The sequence below is a fragment of the Accipiter gentilis genome, chromosome W (assembly GCF_929443795.1).
Source record: "Accipiter gentilis chromosome W, bAccGen1.1, whole genome shotgun sequence".
Taxonomy (NCBI): Eukaryota; Metazoa; Chordata; class Aves; order Accipitriformes; family Accipitridae; genus Astur; species Astur gentilis.
In genome coordinates, this window is record NC_064918.1 from 13,194,089 (window position 1) to 13,216,219 (window position 22,131).

Here is a 22,131-nt window from a genome sequence, read left to right on the forward strand (position 1 = left end):
CTTTCCTACAAAAATTGTCCCCTCAGAAAACAAGAGACAACTGCACAACTGTTGTGGTTTAACCCCAGCCAGCAACTAAGCACCACGCAGCTGTTCATTCACTTCCCCCCACCCAGTGAGATGGGGGAGAGAATCAGAAGGAAAGAACAGAAAGGAAGAAAATAATAATGATAATAATAAATTGACAATTATAATAATAAAAGGATTGGAATATACAAAACAAGTGATGCACAATGCAATCGCTCACCACTCACCAACCGATGCCCAGTTAGCTCCCCAGCAGCTATCCACCCCCAGTTTATATACTAGACATGACATGACATGGTATGGAATACCCCTTTGGCCACTTTGGGTCAGCTGCCCTGGCTGTGTCCCCTCCCAACTTCTTGTGCCCCTCCAGCCTTCTTGCTGGCTGGGCATCAGAAGCTGAAAAATCCTTGACTTTAGACTAAACATTACTTAGCAACAACTGAAAACGTCAGTGTCAGTGTATTATCAACATTCTTCACATACTGAATCCAAAACACAACACTATATCAGCTACTAGAAAGAAAATTAACTCTATCCCAGCTGAAACCAGGACAACCACCTAAGTATGAAGCTCCCTTTAAATGAGTCAGGGGAACTGCAGAGATGAAACAGAAAGAAAAGTACCAAGGCTTCTATTCATGAAGCTACCTTCATAGGCACTTTTGTTTTGTGAATATTCACTATTTCATCCTCAGAAAATTACATTATCATTCAAGGAATTACCTTGCTGAAATTTCACAGTTCAATAATTAGACAATCAGACTTAAAAATTAATAGACTAGGTAAAATACAGATGTATTAGATCCTGAAATGTAAATATGCCATATAACAGTCATATGCATTCGTGCCTACAGCAGTGTATGGCCAATATGAAGTAGCCAAAGGCAAAAATAAAAGCTCATGCACAAAAACTTTATACATGTTCTCAGAATGCAAGATCAAGTTCAGCCTGAATCCAATCTATATCTGTTGAGAAAGCTGAAGTAGCATCATCCACTTTTTTGTGCGTTGCACAGGCTACACGGAACATACCTAATCTGTTGGTTAAAGTCTGACAATTAAAATTACCTATTTTTTAATCAGCTTGCATGTTGGTATAAATGTAGAGTAGACTTTGGTATCAAAGTTTAAGTACCTCAGTGTTGTGGTTTAGCCACCATAGGCACCATACGAGTTACTGTGAAGAAAATTAATCCCGGCCAAAACCAGTACACTCAACATAAAAGTTTACTTTCTATTCTTTTGTCCCACAAAAAAAGCCTAGGGACAGGCTAAAGCATTTAGAAATTCCATCCTCTGCCATCACCTAAAAGTTCTGTTAGATTTTTCCCAAAAACTTTGTACTGTGTGCTACAAAGAACAGTATCATTTCTTAGGAACAAAACTCACCGAGAATGAGAGCGACTTCTTGATTTCTGCCTTTCCCTAGATCTAGACCGTTTTTTCAGGGGACTTCTGGATCTGCGTCTGTCCTTGTGTCTTGAGAGCGATCTGTTGCCAGATCTATTTCTATATGAACAACGCCAGAAGAAAAACAATTTAATATTGAAACTTCATAAAAATTAGGTCAACCAAGAAGAGAGAAAACCCACATAAATCTTGCCTCACTATATAAAAGTATATAGTTATACTTCAGTAATATACTGCCTCCAACATTTTTGTAAATATGGATACTTTAAGCTTCACCAGGTGCACATGCTCTCCTTTGAAACAATGCACCATTTAAGTAATACTCATGTTTCATAATAACTTCCATGAATATTCTGGAAAATATAAATTCATATCATATTAGGATAGCTGTCCTTAGTGAATCTAGTGCATAAAATCTACTATAGACAAATTCTAGCAGCTTGTAAAAATAATTAGTTACATATTTCTTCTTTCCCAGGCCCAGTCACTTATTGCAGTCTTGGTCAATGAAGAAAGATGGCTTTAACTGGCCTCTTTGTTCTCCAGCCTTAAAATTTAATTGAACTTAAAAAAGAAAAATAAATAATAAAAATAAGAACCACCTCACTACCTGTAGTTCAGCATTTAGTCAAGTTATCTTTTCAGTTGAAAGGATATGTTAGCAGAGATTTGAATTATAAGAGTTCTCAAGAAAAGGAACGAGCATTTACTACGATAAATAAGGAATGCAAATAACATGCAGATACTCAAATAGAAATCCAATTGAAGTCTTCTTATAAACATATATAGTATAGTCTCAGATTTGATGAGGAAAACAAGACTTCTAAAAATTATTATACTATTTCTTCCCCAAAATATTCCCTATATTTGGAAGAACATATTCCCTAGGAAAACAAAAATAAAAAGCTGAATTTGAACATTAAGTTTCAAAAGAACACATCATCGGATACTTTGCCTGAGAGGTTAAGGTATGACGAAGTTAAACTTACCAAAGACAGAAATTCATGTATATTACTCAATAAATCCTGAAGAACAGGGGGATACAAAAAATACCAGCTCCACCTGTCTTCTGCAGCTCAAGACACACAGAGACCAAGAGGAGAGGAGAGGCAATCATTTTTGCCTACAGCTTTGCTCCACGTATCAGTGTAGAAATACAAACTAATTACAGGGAAAATGAATTACAATTTAGTCCAAATAAGACCTTGAATAAGTTATATATCAGAGATGAGAGTGATTTAGGGGTTTTATAAAACAGTAAAACTCAAAAGTGCTAAGGACAGTTTATTCTTGGGGATGAAGTTGCCTCAGATCAGACTGGCCTTTTTTCAGCATGTTCTCAAAATTAATAGTAACAGTGGTGAAGTCATTAAAAACAAAAAATATAACTATCAACTACTGTTTAAAGCACAGGTTTTCTGCAAGTAAAAAAAAAAGCAAATTTATCTTCTAAAAATCAATTTGGTTTGTGTCAGTACAAAATAGCACTGAGATTACTGCAGTGTTACACAAAACAAAGACAGTTTTTCAGTTATGTCCCGAGTTAGGGAAACAGAAGAGAAGGAAGCAATAAGGAAATGAACAAATGATTCTTTTTGCATTAAAAAGGTACCCAATGTTTTGATGTCATTAGATAACATGTACCGTGTAACACTATTACAAAACTGAAGCCTGCACTTAGATCACAGTTGTTTGGTAGTATAACTGATGTGGTGTATCCCTCTGGCCAGCTTTTCTGTACGTAAAAAAATTCTAGTTGCCCCATTGAAAGACAATGGATAAAAGAACACAATAGTGCTATCACTGCAATGCTGACAACACTCACCTTTTAAAAGCATAAGCTATCAAATACATTGGGGGGGTTGGATGTTTTTGGGGTTTTTTTTAATACTTAATGGAGCCAAATATCTTTAGATTGATTATGTAAATGATCAGAATACATTCCTGACATTGAACCATTTCAGGAAGCATTTGTAAGTCTCACATAGCAAGACTGTCTCGTTCTTGGAAAAAAATCTTAATGGGTAAACTTTAAGGGTGACCTAGTAATTTTTATTTCCTCCTGTATTTCAAAGCCCGATTCAGAACTGAACAAATTAGCAAAACAAGCGAACTGAAGAATGAAAAACTGCCCCAAAGCCTTTTTCTTCTGGCTTTTAAAAAAATATAGCTTTACATTTACAGTACAGTAAATAAAAATACTGCATTTGTTAGCTAGATGTTTAGAAGTTCAGGACAGCAGGAACTTTCTAATAGCAAAACCAGCCAGCCTACCTGTTCAGGGAGTTAACAGTAAACTAAATGTTCCATCCACAAAACATAACTATTTCTTTTTAAAATACAGAGGTCACAAAATGAAATTATGCCACACGGCACAAAATGTACCATGAATCCATAGAAATAGTTATGCTACATGGCACAAAAAGTACCATCTAGTGTGTTTTACTTGAAAGTAATCCTGAAAACATTTAGCATTTAGAGGGAAAGAGTATCTGTTCAGAGACAAAGTTCCTAGTTGCTCTGATCTGGTCAGTGTAAGTTACTAATCTTCTCTACGGGGATACTTGTCTCATAACTCAGTAAGAAATCTCAGTAACCACCACCACTCAAAAAAAAAAAACCCAACAACCCAGTATGATCTCTTAGTCCAAAATAAAAAACATACCTACCTGTGTTTTGAGTGTGATCTTTTCCTTCTAGATCGGGATTTTGAGCTAGATCTGGACTCTGAACGAGAACGGGAACGAGATCTACCACCTTTTCTTTCGCTGCTCTTTCCAGACTCTGAGAAGAAAAACCCACTTTGTTAACTGGGATCTTTAAATGTTCTGAGCTTACACTGCAATCTGGCACAAATGGAATGTACCACACATATAGTGCAAGGGGCCTACACTTCACACATCTTCTTTTGCAAATATCCTTCAGAAACATCCCAGGAAGTCATTGCATATACTTGTTGAACATCCCAGGAAGTCATTGCATATACTTGTTGAGTGCAGCCATCCTGCAGCAGTACACATAAAGCAGATAATTATAAACAGCTAGCTCTCTTAGGAATGGGATTTATGTTGCTGCCACAATGCACAAGATTACAACATATTCTCCTCTGGTATATTATTTAATATAACTACTTTTTTTTTTTTTAATAACCTCAGAAGAACAGAGTAAATTTAGAGGGCATAATTTTGAAAACAACCATAAAAAGTAAATAATAATTAGTACTTTTTATACTTTTAGATATTCCAACCACTGTACAAATATTGAAGTCCGATTCCTCAAACGCTGTTTTGGGGGAGGAAGGGATAGAGAGAAGGGGGTGAAAAGTTTGATCCAAAGGCCAGGAAGTCAACAGAAAGCTTACCAGTGACCTCAGCAGAACTCCCCCCCCCCCCCCCCCCCAAACCCTCAAGACCCTCCACTATCTAACCTATGTAAGTCAATGTCTGGGTTTCTTAGTAAGAAGAATGACAAAATTTTGTTGATGATAAGAAAAAGGAAGATTTCAACTGCAAGTTTAACAAGTTGAGAATTTTTTATGCTGTGGTTTTATCAGTTTAAGCCAGCATAAATCAGCACTGAAATGTCTGTCTAACCACTCAACCCACCAACACCTTTCTCCTTGACCTGGCATTTCAGTGTTAACAGGGATCAGGGAACCAATCAGGATTAAAAAAAAAGTCCATCACAATATGTTAAGTTTTATCCCAGATTCATTCTCTGATCCCATTTGCTATGAGGATGCACATAGTCTTGAGCCAGCATGAAAAAGAGCATAGCACAGCGACAAAATTAACCTGCTGAAGGAAAGCATAATATTGCTGCTTTCAGCAGCATGCTAGCTCCCTCTGATCATGAAACTATGGCATTAATGAGTGCTAGAGGAGAACAAAACAAAATATAAAGCCTTTTTTTTTTAAGTTTGTAAGCACTTTGAACTTTAAAAGCACCAACATTAAATATTAATTTAGTATTGACTTTGTATTTTTGAAAACATTCAGTGAGCATGTATCTGAAAATAAGATATGATGAAATAAAAAGTCAGCTTCATTCCACTGCTTTGTTGCAAGAAAATTATTTTGATTATTTTCTTTTGTTTTCCCACACACATGTTGTTCACCTTTGAGTACCCTTTTCCTGTGTTTGAAAGTATTCTTAAAAGCACATGCAAGGTACACACAGAACATGTCTGTTAGGTAATGAACATAATATACATACCTGGCTCAATAGCAGCAGATATGAAAGACTGGGCTTCCCTTACTCTCTTCATCACTTCTTCCAGTTCCTTGGCAGCAGCTTGTGGTGTCATTTCAGGAGGCTTCACTATTGCATTATTGGAGTGATTTATTCTAATTAAGGAAAAGTAAAATCTTTAACTCTCAGACTCTTGAAAAGGGAAAATGAAAAACAAATAAGAAAAGAGAAACAACTCAACTTCCACATGTGACTAAAAACTTCAAAGTTCAGCAAAACTACAGATTTTTCCTAAAACTCATTTAAGTATCTGAAATGTCTGTCTTTTATTGCTTTCAAATCTTACCACTCTTAAATAAATGCAGCACAATATTTCTGCGTTAAAATATTTTCTAGTAGAAGTCTAGAAATCTGTTTCTCTATTTCAGATCAAATCCCTACATTAAGGCCTACTAATTACATACACATCATAAAGCTTTATTAGTATCAAGGACTTTGCAGATTCTCTCACTGTTATGGCTTTCACTAACTCAAGATTAGATGTTGAAAGATTTTACTCGATGCCATCCATATTCTTCTTGGAGAAAGTTATGCCCAACCTTGAAATTGGAGTTCATAAAAGTGTTCCAGTTTACTAACAATAGGTCTTTATATTGAAAAAATATTTATCACAGCAGTTTCCTGCACATCAGTCATAAATGTATAAAGATACTAAGAAATCTCTCATTCAATATTCATATGGATAATTAATTTCTTACTTCAGTGGTCTGTCTCCAAACATAACTCCATTAAAGGCAAGAGCTCGAGGTACAGAATTTTGGTCTGCAAATTCCACAAAAGCAAATCGTGTTGGTTGCGTCTCATCACCTGCCATTCGCACAAATTTGACTTCTCCAACTTGCTTAAAGAAGTCAAGCAGCTGATCTGCTGTTGTAGTCTAGAAAGAGTCAAAGAGCTCAGCTGAAGTAAAAATATATAATGAAAACCACTTATCCAACATATCAGGTAATCTAAGAGCTACATATTTTGGAAAGACATCTCATCATTATTACACAGGTGACATGAATTTGGTAATGTTACACTTTAAGAGAGAAAGGTATTTTTTTCTTTCATTAATCTAAAGAATATACTACAATTTAAAATAGTACAACCACAAGCCCTGAAGTCCTACATCTAGGTTAAAAAAGCACTTGCTCAGCATTTTGCACTTTTCAGGCAACTCATTTGAAATAACTGATGAGGAATTTCCTTATACACCTATGTCCAAGCAACTGATTGTGAATTTTGATTAAAAAAAAATAAATCCAAACAGTATTACAAGACTTTGCTTTTATCTGTTTTTCTACTAGCTTCCAGCTTGTTTTATTTTATTGTGATCAACAGCACTCTAGTAGCTACTTTGGCAGTCAAAAAAACCCCAAAATCAAAGAATATTACCATCAGTCAAAAGCAAATTGTTTTTCAATTAATTCAATCAATTCCTGAAGAAACAAATTTCTGACAGACCTAACTTTCCTGTCAGAGAAACTCAAAGGTATTTATGCTAATTTTGCAACTTCCACTAGGACAAATCATTCCTTCTTACTGTACTTAAGTAACTGCACAGTGTTGTGGAGGACAGTTATCATGATCTCACAACTTCTAGGCACTGTTCAGCTAACACAACCCAGCTGGACATTTAATCAACATACACAATCATAAGAATGTTTCACTGTGATTTCACTGGTACCCTGCTAGAATGAATTCCACAGTCCTGTCTGATCCAATTGGCAAAGGAACATTACGAATTTGAAATATCACTAGTAACCAAAAAGAGTATTGTTTTGTTTTGTTTAAATTCCTGTTGGCATCAGCTACCGAAAACTCTTAAAATGTAAGATTATAATTCGTAAATTACAATTCTACACTTTTCATTAGTATTGCCAATAAAAAAAAAAAAGCTACCTGTGAATTCAAGTTTCCAACATAGACTGTTCTTCTGATTTCATCAATTTTGGATGGGTCCACATTCCCCATAATTGGTGGCTGTGGTATTTCTCCCAGTGCCGTAACGTTAGGGTCCAATGCTGCTGCTGGCATAGCGCCCAAAGTGCCAAGTGAAACACCAAGCTGGAAAACACAAAAACAGAATATGCTTTGCAACCAAGCACTGCTGGGAGATACTTTGTTAATACTTGCCTACCTTGTGCATTTCTGTAAAAATAAATCTTATTAATATTGGCAAGACTTTAAAATGTAAGGTCCCAGCTGAGTACTGTATTGGGTTTATGTGGCAAGGTTTTGGTAGCAGAGGAGGGGGCTACAGAGGCAGCTTCTGTGAAAAGATGCCATAAGCTGCCCCCATGTCCAATAGAGCCAGTGCCAGCTGGCTCTAAGACGGACCCACCACTGGCCAAAGCTGAGCCAGTGACGGTGGTAGCACCTCTGTGATAACATATTTAAGAAGGGGGGGGGGGGGGGAAGACGGGCAACATCAGCCAGAGGAAAGAGTGAGACTATGAGAAACAACCCTGCAGAAACCAAGGTCAGTGAAGAAGGAGGGGGAGGACGTGCTCCAGGTGCCAGAGCAGAGATTCCCCTGCAGCCTTTGGGGAAAACCATGGTGAGGCAGGCTGTCCCCCTGCAGCCCATGGAGGTCCACGGTGGAACAGATCTCCACCTGCAGCCTATGGAGGACCCCATGCTGGAGCAGGTGGATGTGCCCTGAAGGAGGCTGTGATCCCATGGAGAGCCCACACTGGAGCAGGCTCCTGACAGGACCTGTGGCTCCTTGGGGGACCCATGCTGGAGCAGTCCAATCCTGAAGGACTGCACCCTGTGGAAAGGACCCATGCTGGTGGAGTTAATGGAGGACTGTCTCCCATGGGAGTGACCCCACGCTGGAGCAGGGAGAGTGCAAAGAAGAAGGAGCAGCAGAGACAATGTGTGATGAACTGACCACAACCCCCATTCCCCATCCCCCTGCACTGCTCAGGGGGAGGAGGTAGAGAAAGTTGGGAGTGAAGTTGTGCCCAGGAAGAAGGGAGGGGTGGAGGGAAGGTGTTTTAAGATTTGTTCTTATTTCTCATTATCCTACTCCATTATTAATTGGCAATAAATTAAATTAATTAACCAAAATCAAGTCTATTTTGCCCATGACGGTAACTGCTGATTGATCTCACTGTCCTTATATTGACCCATGAGCCTTTCATCATATTTTTCACTCCCCTATCCAGTTGAGGAGAGGGAGTGATAGAGCGGCTTGGTGGGCACCAGATGGCCAGCCAAGGTCAACCCACCACAAGTACTTTTTTAAAAGAATAAAAATCTGCCCATAAATAACCTTCTATAGTTAAGATTTTCTGTGTGCTATCAGTTACTATCTTATCAAAAAGGTCTGGCCAGGGATGCAGTATATCAATCAGAAAACATATAGGCTTGAATTTCTAATGCTTACAGTCAATCAAATTGAGTAAGATGCCTTCAAAAACTGCTAATATTCTTATTTTTTTGCCACAACAAGTATTATAAGTAGATAAAGAATTGTCGAGGCCTTGCCCAGAAAGGGAAGAAGGGAATTTGCAGTGCCCAGGGCCAATTTGTTCCATAACAAACATCTGTCCATCAAATGGACAGAAAAGGTACTTTTTGGACAAACATATCAAGTTAGTTAACATTAATTACAGTTGAAACACGAAGGATATTAAGTCTAAGATCTTTCCCTACAAACACAGTCACTTCCTAGAGAAGGAGGATAATACAACACTCATTTTTAGAATTCGGAACTGAAATATCTCCTTGGGAACATGTCTGGGTGTCAGCTGGGACAGAGTTAATTGTCTTCCTAGTAGCTGGTACAGATATATGTCAGATATAACACCTTCCTTAAAGGGGTACCTTTCCTTCACACTTGACAGGAGTCGCCTCCAGAGGCTGATGGCTTGTGTCCCTTTTCCCATTGCCTTGTCAATGCCACCTTCCCTGGAAAGCAATCCCAGCTGCATGGCTTCCCTACCTTCTAATTCCAAGCTATTAGCCCCATTGTCCCAGCATCAGAGGAGCCAGGTGATAATATGCTCACCTATATGGTGGCCGAAATCCTTTTGCATATCTCGCAGCTCACTCAAGGATAGGGACCGGGTTATTACCTCTGGTTCTGCCTCTTCCTCCCGTTCCCGTGATGACCCGGGCTCATCTTCATCCTTTGCTAAGCAAACTGATTTTTTTTGTATATTTCTTCTTCTATATGGGGGCAACTGATACTGGTACAGGTTGGTCCGCTGGTTCAGTTGCAGTATCGCTCGACAGGTTTTGGGTAACCGCAGTGTCTGTCGCCGGGGCTGGAGGGGCCACGGTGCCTGTTGCCAGGGTTTGGGTAGCTGCAGTGCTCGTCGCTGGGGCTGGAGGGGCTGCACTGACCATTGCTGAGGTTTGGGTAGGCACAGAGCTCGTCGTCTTGTTATTGGATCCAGAGACCTTCTCTTCCCCTTGAGAGTACTGAATAGTGTTGAACAGGGCTCGATAGGCATGGGCCGGGCCACAGCATGTTGCAGTGATTTGTATATCTCTAGAGTTGCCAGGGTGACAGCATACCTTTTCCAAATATTTTACTGGTTCTTCCAGATTCTGCACTTGTTCAGGGGTGAATTTCCAAAACACCGGAGGTGCCCACTGTTCTGGGTACTTGCCCATACTACCCCACACACCCTGCCACTCATAATTATCCAGCCTCGGGGCAGATCTCTGGGTGATCTTCTTAAATAGTTGTTTAACCTTAAACGAGAGCTGAACCACATTCAGGAGCATGCTAATTCCTAGCAATAGGACCATGCTGGTCTCAACATACCAAGGGTATTCAAATTTTTCAAAATTCTCAAACACCATTGTAACTGGACTGAAGGAGAAAGGAGAGGGGAAGAAAGGTACCCCACCCATAGACTGGCTTTCCAAGGAGGAAAGGTAAAGGGTGTAATTATTAATAGTTTCCCACAGATGGCTCCCGAAGTATAGAGGTGACGACAACGCTGAGTGCAAATACCGGATTAATCCCACAGCCGATGACTTTATCATACCATAAACCAGTGTTACACAATACATCAAAGCGAAAACCTTAATCCACCGCCCATGGATGATAAGCAGCAGCACAGGGACTACATACAGCAAGCGAGGTGATACATAACAGAACTCTAAAAACGAGTGCCACAACTCTAAGAACACATAAATCAACGTAGTGACCAGCGACTATTAGGCCAATATAATGAATGCTTGTAACAAATTTGTTTTAATAAGCTCTGGTCAGGTTTGTCGTTATCTCAACCCTTTGGGCCCCACGTTTGGTGCCAAAATGGACTGTCATGGTTTAATCCCAGCCAGCAACTAAGCACCACGCAGCTGCTCACTCACTCCACCCCCCACCCAGTGGGATGGGGGGGGGGGGGGGGAATCGTGAAAAGAAGTAAAACTCGTGGGTTGAGATAAGAACAGTTTAATAGAACAGAAAAGAAGAAACTAATAATGATAACACTAATAAAATGACAACAGTAATATTAAAAGATTAGAATGTAAAAATGATGCACGATGCAATTGCTCACCACCTGCCGTTCGACACCCAGTTAGTCCCCGAGCAGCGATCCCCCCAGCCCCACTCGCCCCAGTTTATATACTAGATGTGATGTCACATGGTATGGAATACCCTGTTGGCCACTTTGGGTCAGCTGCCCTGGCTGTGTCCTGTGCCAACTTCTTGTGCCCCTCCAGCCTTCTCGCTGGCTGGGCATGAGAAGCTGAAAAATCCTTGAGTTTAGACTAAACGTTACTTAGCAACAACTGAAAACATCAGTGTTATCAACATTCTTCTCATACTGAACTCAAAACATAGCACTGTACCAGTTACTAGGAAGAATCTATCCCGGCTGAAACCAGGACAGAATGTTATAAAAAAAGTCACTTAAAAATCAGTACTAAATTGGTCTGCTGAGTTCCTGGTTTGAATTTTCTTTTCTCTACCCAAAAATGCAACTGCCTTTCCAGCAAACAAAGTTTCTAAGAAGTGTTAGAAATTCTCAACAAATCACCAGTTTTTGTTTTTTTTTTTTTTATGGAACAACAGAAAACTACTCTATCTTTACTTGAAATCATCCATTTATTATTGAACAGAGGGTTATACAGCTTGACTTCCTCTTTGATATTCTAAAATTTACAGATAATTTATTAAAGAGATATATATATAAACAAATTGAACTTACTTTAGAAGGCTAGTTTAGAAACAAATGTCTTTAAACACTGCTATCACACCAGTTCTGTTTAATATCTTTACTTTTATCAATGATCTGGATGAGGGGATGGAATGCACCCTCAGGAAGTTTGCAGATGATACCAAGCTGGGCGGGAGTGTTGATCTGCTTGAGGGTAGAAAGGTTCTACAAAGGGATCTGGACAGACTGGATTGATGGGATGAGGCCAACTGTATGAGGTTCAACAAGGCCAAGTGCCAGGTCCTGCACTTGGGTCACAACAACCACATACAATGCTACAGGCTTGGGGAAGAGTGGCTGGAAAGCTGCCTGGCAGAAAAAGACCTGGGGGTGTTGGTCAACAGCGGGCTGAATATGAGCCAGCAGTGTACCCAGGTGGCCAAGGCGGCCAATAGCATCCTGGCTTGTATCAGAAATAGTGCGGCCAGCAGGAGCAGGGAGGTGATTGTTCCCCTGTACTCAGCATTGGTGAGGCCGCACCTTGAGTACTGTGTTCAGTTTTGGGCCCCTCACTACAGGAAAGACATTGAGGTGCTGAAGTGCATCCAAAGAAGAGCAACGAAGCTGGTGAAGGGTCTAGAGAACAAGTCTTATGAGGAGCAGCTGAGGGAACTGGGGTTGTTTAGTCTGAAGAAAAGGAGGCTGAGGGGAGACCTTCTTGCTCTCTACAACTACCTGAAAGGAGGCTGTAGTGAGGTGGGTGTCAGGTCTCTTTTCCCAAGTACCAAGTGATAGGACAAGAGGAAATGGCATCAAGTTGCGGCAGGGGAGGCTTAGATTGGATATTAGGAAAAATTTCTTCATGGAAGGGAGTCAGGCATTGGAACAGGCTGCCCAGGGAAGCGATTGAGTCACCATCCCCGGAAGTATTTAAAAGACGTGTAGATGTGGCGCTTATGGACATGGTTTAGTGGTAGACTGGGTAGCATTAGGTTAATTGTTGGACTTGATGATCTTAAGGGTCTTTTCCAACCTAAATAATTCTATGATTATTTATGCTTCATTAGCAGCAATTATGCAGTGGAACCATGAGTAAGCACTTTTTTAAAAAAATGAAATCACTAAACTATATACTTCACATATCAATGAGGGCAGTATCACCCATTTTAAGGCAAAAAAAGCCAACACTTGTGAACTAAAAATTATTTTCAAAGTCATGCAACATCTCTTATGCGATGACAGTTATGAACTGTAAACAGAATTAGCCTAAACCTCTTAACTGGTGACTTTGGTCCCACTGTTTCATTATATATAAGTTTCATTATATATTATATATACACTCTAAAACAGCTGCTGGAGCACAAGCTTCAAAAAGGATGCTGACCCTTGTGCAGGTTTTTGAAATAGTGCAGAAGAAATAAAACTTGGTTAAAGCAATGTTTTTATGGAAGGAAGGAAAGAAGGAAGACACTAATTACATTCATTTCTTTTAGGACGCTGATCAGTATCAGCTAAGAATATAAGAGTGGGAATAATGTTTCTGGTAACAGAGACAGATGAGGAATCATTTAAGGACAGATAGGTTTGGGAATCTGCAGGACACCCTTAACACAACTCAAAAAACCAGGATGTTACCAGTAACATCAATACGCACACTGCTGCAATATGCTTGGAAGACTGAGGACTTTCATCTTCAAATAACATGGGGTTAGTGACATTAAGCCCAATTTTTTTTTAAGTAGGATTTACTATTTCCAGAATTCTCCCTGAATAGGGCACAGCAACCTGCTGATGTCAAGAAAGGCTTACAGAGGCAAAAGGGAACTGAGCAGAAGCAGCAGCAGCTAGTTCCTATGCTTTTTGCAGTGAAAACATTGTTAGGCTGTGAGACACTGAATTGTTATCTCTAGCTGTTTGTCTCAAAGATTGTTATGTGTGAGAGACTGGACTATCATCTCAAGCCATTCCTCTCAAGGATTGTTTGCTGTGACTGGCCACTTAACCCAGAGATGGCTTGTTTAAGCAGGGCACTCCTTTGCCCAAAAGGATGATTATCAGGCCATTGAGGCATCCAGGGGAGGAGACAGGCCGGAGCCAGTGAAGAATGTGGAGACTACCATTCTCATGGAAACTGTAGTCTTTGAGATAATGTACTGGTTTCTGGTGTTGATCACGGGAAGGTCCTGTGAGACGAAACCTGCAGCACATGAACAGTGCACCAACAGTACATATGTGCATGCATCATCGGACTATGCCCTATAAAAAAACATGGAGACAAGCCATGGTGTGCACCCACCACTGAAGAATTGAAGACTGAGGACCAACGGGATGCCACTGGATCCATGGTGGCGACTATCCTTGCAACTCTATCCCAACTGCTTGCTTGATTTCTGTCTTTTTCTTCCATTCTATCCTATTGCTACCATTTTCTACTTTTGATAATAAAAGCTGTTTTGGGTATATGGCATTTGACCTTGTTTGTGTCTTAATTTCGCTCTTGGGATCATATCGAAACCTTCCCCGACATTGGATTGGGACATAGGCTAAGTCAAAAACCCTCTCACAGAGATATCAAGTAAAAGCCCCCTAATGCAGCATTTCAATATTCTGAAAAACTGTTTCAATTTAACTATTATGTTTTAACAAATTTTTAGGAGATGGATCGCATTGCCACTGGATCAAATTAATGGGTCTAGGGAAGGGACAACAATTAAAATGGACACAACCAAAACTAGAATTTACCCACTATTCTGCAAAACAAGAATCTGAAAGAAACAGCCAGGAAAGGTAGTACATGGACATCTTGTGATCTACCCTCAAAAGAGGCACCACAGCTAAATCCTCATTAATTTAGCATTAAGAGAACAGCATCCATGGATCAGATGGTAGCCTTTCTGTGTACAGAGAACAAGAACTAAGTATGGAGGAAAACCAGAACTCAAACAGGGACTGAATTTTACTTACTGTAGTCAAAGGGGTTGGTGTAGGTATAGGAAGCAACCCTGCACCAGGCATCAGGCTTGTCATAGTAGGAGCAGGTGCCAATAGAGAAAGGGCTTTGGCTTCATCTGGGATTTTACCTGAAGAAGCAAATGAAAGCGTTAGAGTTGGAACACTACACAGATGTTATTCTTTCTATGATTTTACAATTACCCTTGCATTTAAATAAGTAATAAATAAGAATGAATCTATCTACCAGATCCTTACAAACAAATACGAACTTAAGTATTTCCTTTTAGCCTGCCTCTACTAGGAAAAACAGAAGTGAGCAAAACTTCAAAGACTAGCAATCTCATTAATGGATTATTATTTTAAACACTGAATAATGTACACAATTATTTAACACTTTGAGCTATGGGTCACCTGTACTGGAAACTTAACGTTCATGAACCAAACGATATCAAGCATGGACGCTTTCCCAGGGCGGTGTTTTCACGGTGATCGAAAGTTGTTTTACACATGACAACCGTTCGTGTTGGCTGCATCACTAATAGCACACAGAACATCAGATACAGAAAAGAAGAACATTTTTTAAAGTTTAATCCCCAGAAATGGCAAATAACCAAATCAGTTAAAACAAAACAAAACAAAAAAAACAACCAAACAAACAAACAAAAAAAAAAAAACCAAGCCACAAAGTATGTGCTAACTGAAATTTGTGTGCTTTTTCCCCCTCTGGTGTTACCTACTTTTGAGGTAAAAATAAATAAAATAAAAACTAATGTGACTCCACACAAGACATACTACAAGTGAAATTGGAAGTGGAGGAGGGGAGAGCAGAAAAATTCAGATTTGTACTGTCTTACATTCTAGGTCACCTCAGTTTATCTGAAACTTTGATAAATTAGCTTTAAGTTTACTGAGATTGAAGAAAATCATAACTGATCAGATAAGCAAGCTATATTTTCCTAAAATATATATTTCCTACTATTTCAACCATATTATATTCCCCAGCATGCTAAAAGTTTAAGTAATATCTAATATGAACTAAACACAGGTTTCATTCAAAGTTAGTTACAATTAGATTGCTAAATGACACCCCTCCCAAAAAAACCCTTCAAAAATCAAAATACAAATACAATTAAATGTATTTATTAAATTTGAAATGCAAAGGGATTTAAACTGGTACAAACATTAAACACTGAACTGAAAAACTACAGAAATGAAGTTCTAATTATACTAGGTATCTATGATGTATTCAAAATTACTGGCGTAACTGTATATATGCTATCCAACTGAGCCCTTTGGTATTACCCCATGTACTTTATTCAAGTAAGTGCTTTTATTTAAACATTGTTTTAAAAGTCAAGGTATATATACAAATAATGTGCCAGAGGCTTTTACTGCTTTGGTTCAATCTGTATATGTTTTAACTATAAAAACATTAACTTCAGGATTTAAAAATTAATATATAAATATTATCAAAAAGCAAAATACAAGTTTCAACACACCGTGCAATTTTAGCTATACGAGATCCAATAAACCCCACAGAAATCATACTACTTTAAAAAAATAAAAAGAAGATAAGTGTTGCAAACCTGTTCTACAGATCTGCAGCAAGGACTAGGTTACAGTTGGATAAGACCAAAGAAACAAAAAAATCTAAATTAAAATTAATTTATATGTAGCATGGGTGGAATAGAAAAGATAAAATAACAGTACTCTTTTTTTTTTTCATGCCTCCTATTTAGATTTATTTTATTTATGTTAAATTTTGAGGCACCTTGCTCCTTAACATGCAACAAACCACTTGATTTTGCTATCTAAAGGAGAAAAATAGGAAAATTATTAGCACTTAAGAATTAACTGTGCAATTATGTCTTCCAGGGCTTTTATAAAAACATGCATGAATCTGAGTCGTCATCACAATGTTCAGCACTCTTTACAGGTCTCATTTTGAAGTCAGGCATGCAATGAGAGATGTACCTGATTTGCCTGACTGTTCATGAGAATCAGGTACCTTGCCTCACATCCTGCCTACTATGTAGCTAACTAACAGGCTTCCAAATATACAGTACCAGCAACTGTGCATGCAAATTAGGCATACAATTATATACCAGTTCTTCTGAAAATCAAAATACTTGTGTTTCCAAATGATTGATGAATCAGACCTTATCCTGAACAGCCAGCATCTTGCTATTAACTGGATACTCATACAGGTTTCTACAGGATCAGACATGGCTCAAGTAAATCCAATGGCAGAAATGGCTCCTAAAGTGGTACATCTGCATTCTAACTTAGATCCTTGGTCAGTAATGTACATAAGCATATGCCTAACTTAAGTATGCACTTACATACAGCCAATTCAATATACACTTAACCAGAAAAACTTAAGAGATGCTTAAGGCATTTAGCCCTTTTAAATAGGAACTGAGTTATGCACAGAACTAAACAGACAGGGAGTCAAGTTCAGAAAGGTAGTTAAATACAATTCTAAACTTTAAGCAGATGGGTCATCTTACTGAAATAATTGGAATTATTCATTTGCTCAAACGTTGCTTAAGGAATCAACTGAACACTTTCAGTTAACTACTATAACAGTTCAAAAAATGAATAACATACTTTGGTCCCTCAACAACATAATGTTTTATTTTAAATACAAAATCTAGTTAGTCAGTTACATGCCACAAACAAAGATCTGCTCATTTATTTTATTCAAGAATGAGGAAGGGTCTATCTCTACAGACAGAACCCTGAAAATTTGCCTGTATTTTCAGAGATACTGCCTTTTCAAAAGATCCCCCTCTAGTTTTTAAGATTGGGTCAAACTTTTTAACAATTCTATAGAAAATAAACGGTTGTGGGTGGAAAAACCCCACGCCACCACCAAAACTTGAAATATCTTACAAATTTACTTCCCTGTTCTTCAGACAGTTCTGAAAAACAAATTAATATGTGAGGCCAAATAACCTCATGAGTTACAGCCTTTAAGTTTCTTTAAGTTTTGGAGTGTTATCTTCCTGAATTTATTTATAAAAGGAATACGAGCCCACAACGATACGACAAAACATGTGGGTAATGACATAACAAATTAGGACACTTTAGTTTAAGAATAACTGTTTTGGTTTTTAAACTCATGGTTATTTAAAATCTGAATGGAAATGAGGTAAAGATATTTATTTTCTAATAAGGGAAACAGACAAAATAAATATACCACCATGTACACCACATCCTTAGAAATATTTCTTAGAAGCTTATGAGTGTTCAGTAAATTGCAGATTCTATGATCATTCATTTCTTTCTTCACTTTGCAAAGGAATCTGCAAGCAAATGTAGAGTAGCTATGCATTGCCTAGCTATACCTTATGCTTCTTCAGAAATGTACAGTTGTCCTAAATATGTTATGATTCTTTTTTGTATCAAAGTGCTTAAGAGTCCATACCAGAATCCATTTTGCTAGATGCTGAACAGAAGTATCTGTGTTAAGCAAGTACTAATCACAGTATTTTTATCCCCTTCCATGTGCTCAGCAGAAATTAGTTTCCTACTCTTTGTACTGAAACTACATGGTTAATCCTCCCCCCAAAACTGCTTCAGCAATAAGTACGTACGTTTCTTTTAAAAATACTTCCTGTTCACATCTACTCGAAACATAATTAAAGGAATTGCTATTTACCTACTATATTAAATCAACAGAAAACACACACTGTCCTGGTTTTGGCTGGGATAGAGTTAATTGTCTTCCTAGTAGCTGGTACAGTGCTATGTTTTGAGTTCAGTATGAGAAGAATGTTGAAAACTGATGTTTTCAGTTGTTGCTAAGTAATGTTTAGTCTGAAGTCCAGGATTTTTCAGCTTCTCATGCCCAGCCAGTGAGAAAGCTGGAGGGGCACAAGAAGTTGGGAGGGGACACAACCAGGGCACCTGACCCAAACTGGCCAATGGGGTATTCCATACCATGTGACATCACATCTAGTATATAAACTGGGGGAGTGGGGCTGGGGGGATTGCTGCTCCGGGACTAACTGGGCATCCGTCAGCAGGTGGTGAGCAATTGCATTGTGCATCACTTGTATATTCCAATCCTTTTATTGTTACTATTGTCATTTTATTAGTGTTATCATTATTAGTTTCTTCCTTTCTGTTCTATTAAACTGTTCTTATCTCAACCCACGAGTTTTACTTCTTTTCCCACTGGGTGGGGGGTGGAGTGAGTGAGCAGCTGCGTGGTGCTTAGTTGCTGACTGAGGTTAAACCACAACACACAGTTACAAATAAAATAATTTCTGTGTGATCCAGTTCACAAGTCTTATTGGATTTAGCAGCAGAGATTAAAGAGATTACAACTACTGGTAATTACCTCGACTGGCACAGCTAAATCCAACAGAGATCACTAAGCAAAGCTCTTCCCAGCTGCAGTTCACAGCCTGGTGCATTACCAGAGTGAAACCAATTGGTCCCGATGCAGCTGGCTGGGAAGAGCAATGCCTGAGGACTAGACACACCACCTGGTCCAGCACTTCTGTTTTGGGGCTTCCATTTCACAAGACACAAGAACGAACAGCATTTAGGGATGAGAACCTTCTCAATCACACCAGCATGAACTGCCAGGGCTTCTGAGATTGCGAGATAACAGTTTTGGGGTTTGGTTTGTTGTTGGGTTTTTTTTAAACAAACAAACAAAAAAAACCCTCCTCTTGAAATAATCGCCACTGGAGCATGTAAAAGTGCAATACACACATACATACATACACACAGAGAACTTTTCAATCTTCCCGCAAATAACAGGGTTAAAAGACAACATGCCTCACATAACACATTCCAACCAAAACCTCAGGCTGCATTTGTACTTATGAGTGGTAAACAGTTTTTTTCTAAAACTTACAAAAACAAAAGGATGAAATCTTACTGCCACTGACCTCACTGGAGCAAGGTTTCATCAGAATCAAACAAATATTTCATGACATTCCATATTCATGAAAGTTCAATATCAGAAATAATTATTTTAAACTCTTCATATTAGATATAAATAGAAAGCCTTCTTTTAAACAGACCATGCAACCTAAAATAAAACTACTCCGCTGAGAAGAAAAATAGCAGAGAAAGATCATGATTTTACTTTGTAAAGTTAATTTCTCCAGAAAGTAAGTTTCAACTGTCCTCCAAGATAAGCTCATAAAGCATAACATATGAAAGAATGCATCTTAAAACCGATATATTTTTCACTATTCCAGTCTGATACAATGTGCTCATCTGTTGAATTTAGATGCTTAAATGTATTCCAAACCAAATTTATCCATGACTCACAGCATAAAACTTAGCTAATCATATTCTAAATTCTGTGTATACCATCCACAAGCAGCTTCAGGTCAACTTCAAAATGAAACACTGTGAACCCTTTACAAAACATCATTTTTCCAGAACTGAATTACCAGTTCACAAGTACAAGGGAAAGAGATTTAACAGAACAAAACAAAAAAGGGAAAAAATAAAATAAAAATAAAAGAAGCAAAAGGAAAGAAAGCAAAATAAAATAAAAACAGAGACAGGGCGTCCATCTTCAGCAGGCCAGACTTCGATCTCATTTCCCCCATGAAGGTTTCACTTGGCAGCAGGTTTAGTGGCATGGCAAACAATGCCTAACTCAGGCAAGTGTAACAGGTCTGCCTTGGCCAGTCTAGTCATCTAATAATGCACAAATATCACACAGAGAAAACATACAAAACCAAATTAATAGTCAAAATCCATCTACTAGACAATGTGGACATAAAATTTAGAATGATTAGGGTGGCATCTTTTTTTATCTTTCAACCTTTGCATTCTCAAAGTATAACATTTAAAGAAAAACCTACTGATACAAACAGAAGAAAGTCATATTTTAACAACTCAATGTTAGTTCATTTATATTTTTGTTAAATTGTTTATTAAATGTCACAAAATTAACATTGTTTTCATTGTGTAGCAATTCCCTCCTCATACTCCTTTGATTTACACTCCAAACTTCAGATTTTATTCTGGTTTTTAAAACCAAGTTTTCAGAGTTCCATTTTACCCCTCCTCTATGTTCGAATCAGCACATTAAACATTTTATTACTGGCACTGTTAGCCATGGATATAATTTAACCTTACAGTAGGACAGAGCCATTGCTACTTTTAAAGCCCGTGATAAACTCCACTGACTCCGTTAACAATGACACATAGTGAATAAAAATATGTTGCACTGGTCTCCAAAGCCATGCTTATTCCACAGAATAAATTCCTCAGAAAGTTAAACCTATATGAGTTCACATCTTTACAAATTAAAATTAGTGATTCTGTTAGAAAGTTACATGGAAACAGCATTCTGACTTAAAAAAACATAATAAAAATTGACCTCACAACCCAATCATTTGTTCACCTGATTATGCATAAATCTCTGTGGGGTCCAGAATGATCTGGAACAGTGACAATTTTTCTGCAATACATTTTCTCAGAAATGCCTAATAAGTCAGCTACAAACAGGGTTGGAACAAGATTTCTCAGAACTTTGATTTTATTCTCCTTCCACTCATTGTCTACCATCAAGAGACACAGAAAAATGTAGCTTTACCTGCCTGTTGCCATATCACGTCAGGCAGTGATCTCATCACAAGAAAAACACCAGGAAGTGTTGTTCATTCATTAGGCGGCAATCTTTCCTCTCTGGCAGTACTGAACCAGTGTTAAGGTCTTTTCAATGAAACGTAAAACTAAGATCCTGAAGAATTTGTAGTCAATTATTTAAGGGCAATTTTTCAATAATAAGGACTCTGGTCTGATACATGTTGCCTACCCAAAGCCTCTACAAAAGCTTCAAGTGGATACAGCAATTTCCTCTTTGTGGTTTAAGAACAAGTTCCAAAAAATAAAACAAAAAAGCCCCCAAAACAAAGCATGAAAGCAACTAAAAATCTAGGCTTTACAAAGACTTGTTAATATGCCCATATTAACAAGGCTACAAGAATAGACAATATATTGTAGGTCATTTTAGAGTCTATGAAATTTTGGAGACTTGTTAAGAGTTTGCTAGGAACACCCCAGACCATTATTACAGCAGCACTAATCTCATACCATCCAGATCATGTGGCAAACATGCCAAAAAAAATGGTACTCTGGGATCGCTGTTAACAAACTCCAAGTAGTTAACAGTATTTTTTGAACCAAAACCTGACTCTTGCAGTTAGAAATTTCCTGTTAATGGGAGATACTTCTGGACTTGCTACAGCTTATGGATCAATCATTCTAAATATTGTTGTTCATGGCTAAACAGCTGCCATGTTCAAAGTGAAGTTAACTTCACTCCACTAGCTGGAATGTTTCCACTCCAGAGAGGCAAAAAGTCCAGCTCCAAATGGGCAGATGCTCAATT

The 22,131-nt window shown here is 38.3% G+C and overlaps 2 protein-coding genes across 12 annotated transcripts in view; one reads left to right on the plus strand and one right to left on the minus strand.

Annotated features, from left to right (window-relative positions):
- LOC126035258 (splicing regulatory glutamine/lysine-rich protein 1-like) overlaps positions 1–22,131 on the minus strand; it is a 134,849-nt gene that overhangs the window by 88,378 nt on the left and 24,340 nt on the right. For 8 of the 11 annotated variants that reach the window (XR_007504874.1, XM_049793615.1, XM_049793617.1 and 5 more), the window contains exons 3-8: positions 14,769–14,884; positions 7,576–7,740; positions 6,390–6,568; positions 5,656–5,786; positions 4,110–4,224; positions 1,420–1,539 (exon numbers count right to left, since the gene is read on the minus strand). Coding sequence is in view for 10 of the 11 variants with exons in the window: in XM_049793615.1 (XP_049649572.1) it covers positions 1,420–1,539; positions 4,110–4,224; positions 5,656–5,786; positions 6,390–6,568; positions 7,576–7,740; positions 14,769–14,884 (826 nt within the window). In the remaining variant the exon portion in view is untranslated. Of the gene's footprint in view, positions 1–1,419; positions 1,540–4,109; positions 4,225–5,655; positions 5,787–6,389; positions 6,569–7,575; positions 7,741–9,758; positions 10,974–14,768; positions 14,885–15,167; positions 15,292–22,131 lie in introns of those variants that run through there. The other 3 variants (XM_049793619.1, XM_049793611.1, XM_049793612.1) reach the window with 3 other exon arrangements.
- LOC126035315 (translation initiation factor IF-2-like) overlaps positions 1–22,131 on the plus strand; it is a 307,625-nt gene that overhangs the window by 27,199 nt on the left and 258,295 nt on the right. The window lies entirely within an intron of this gene.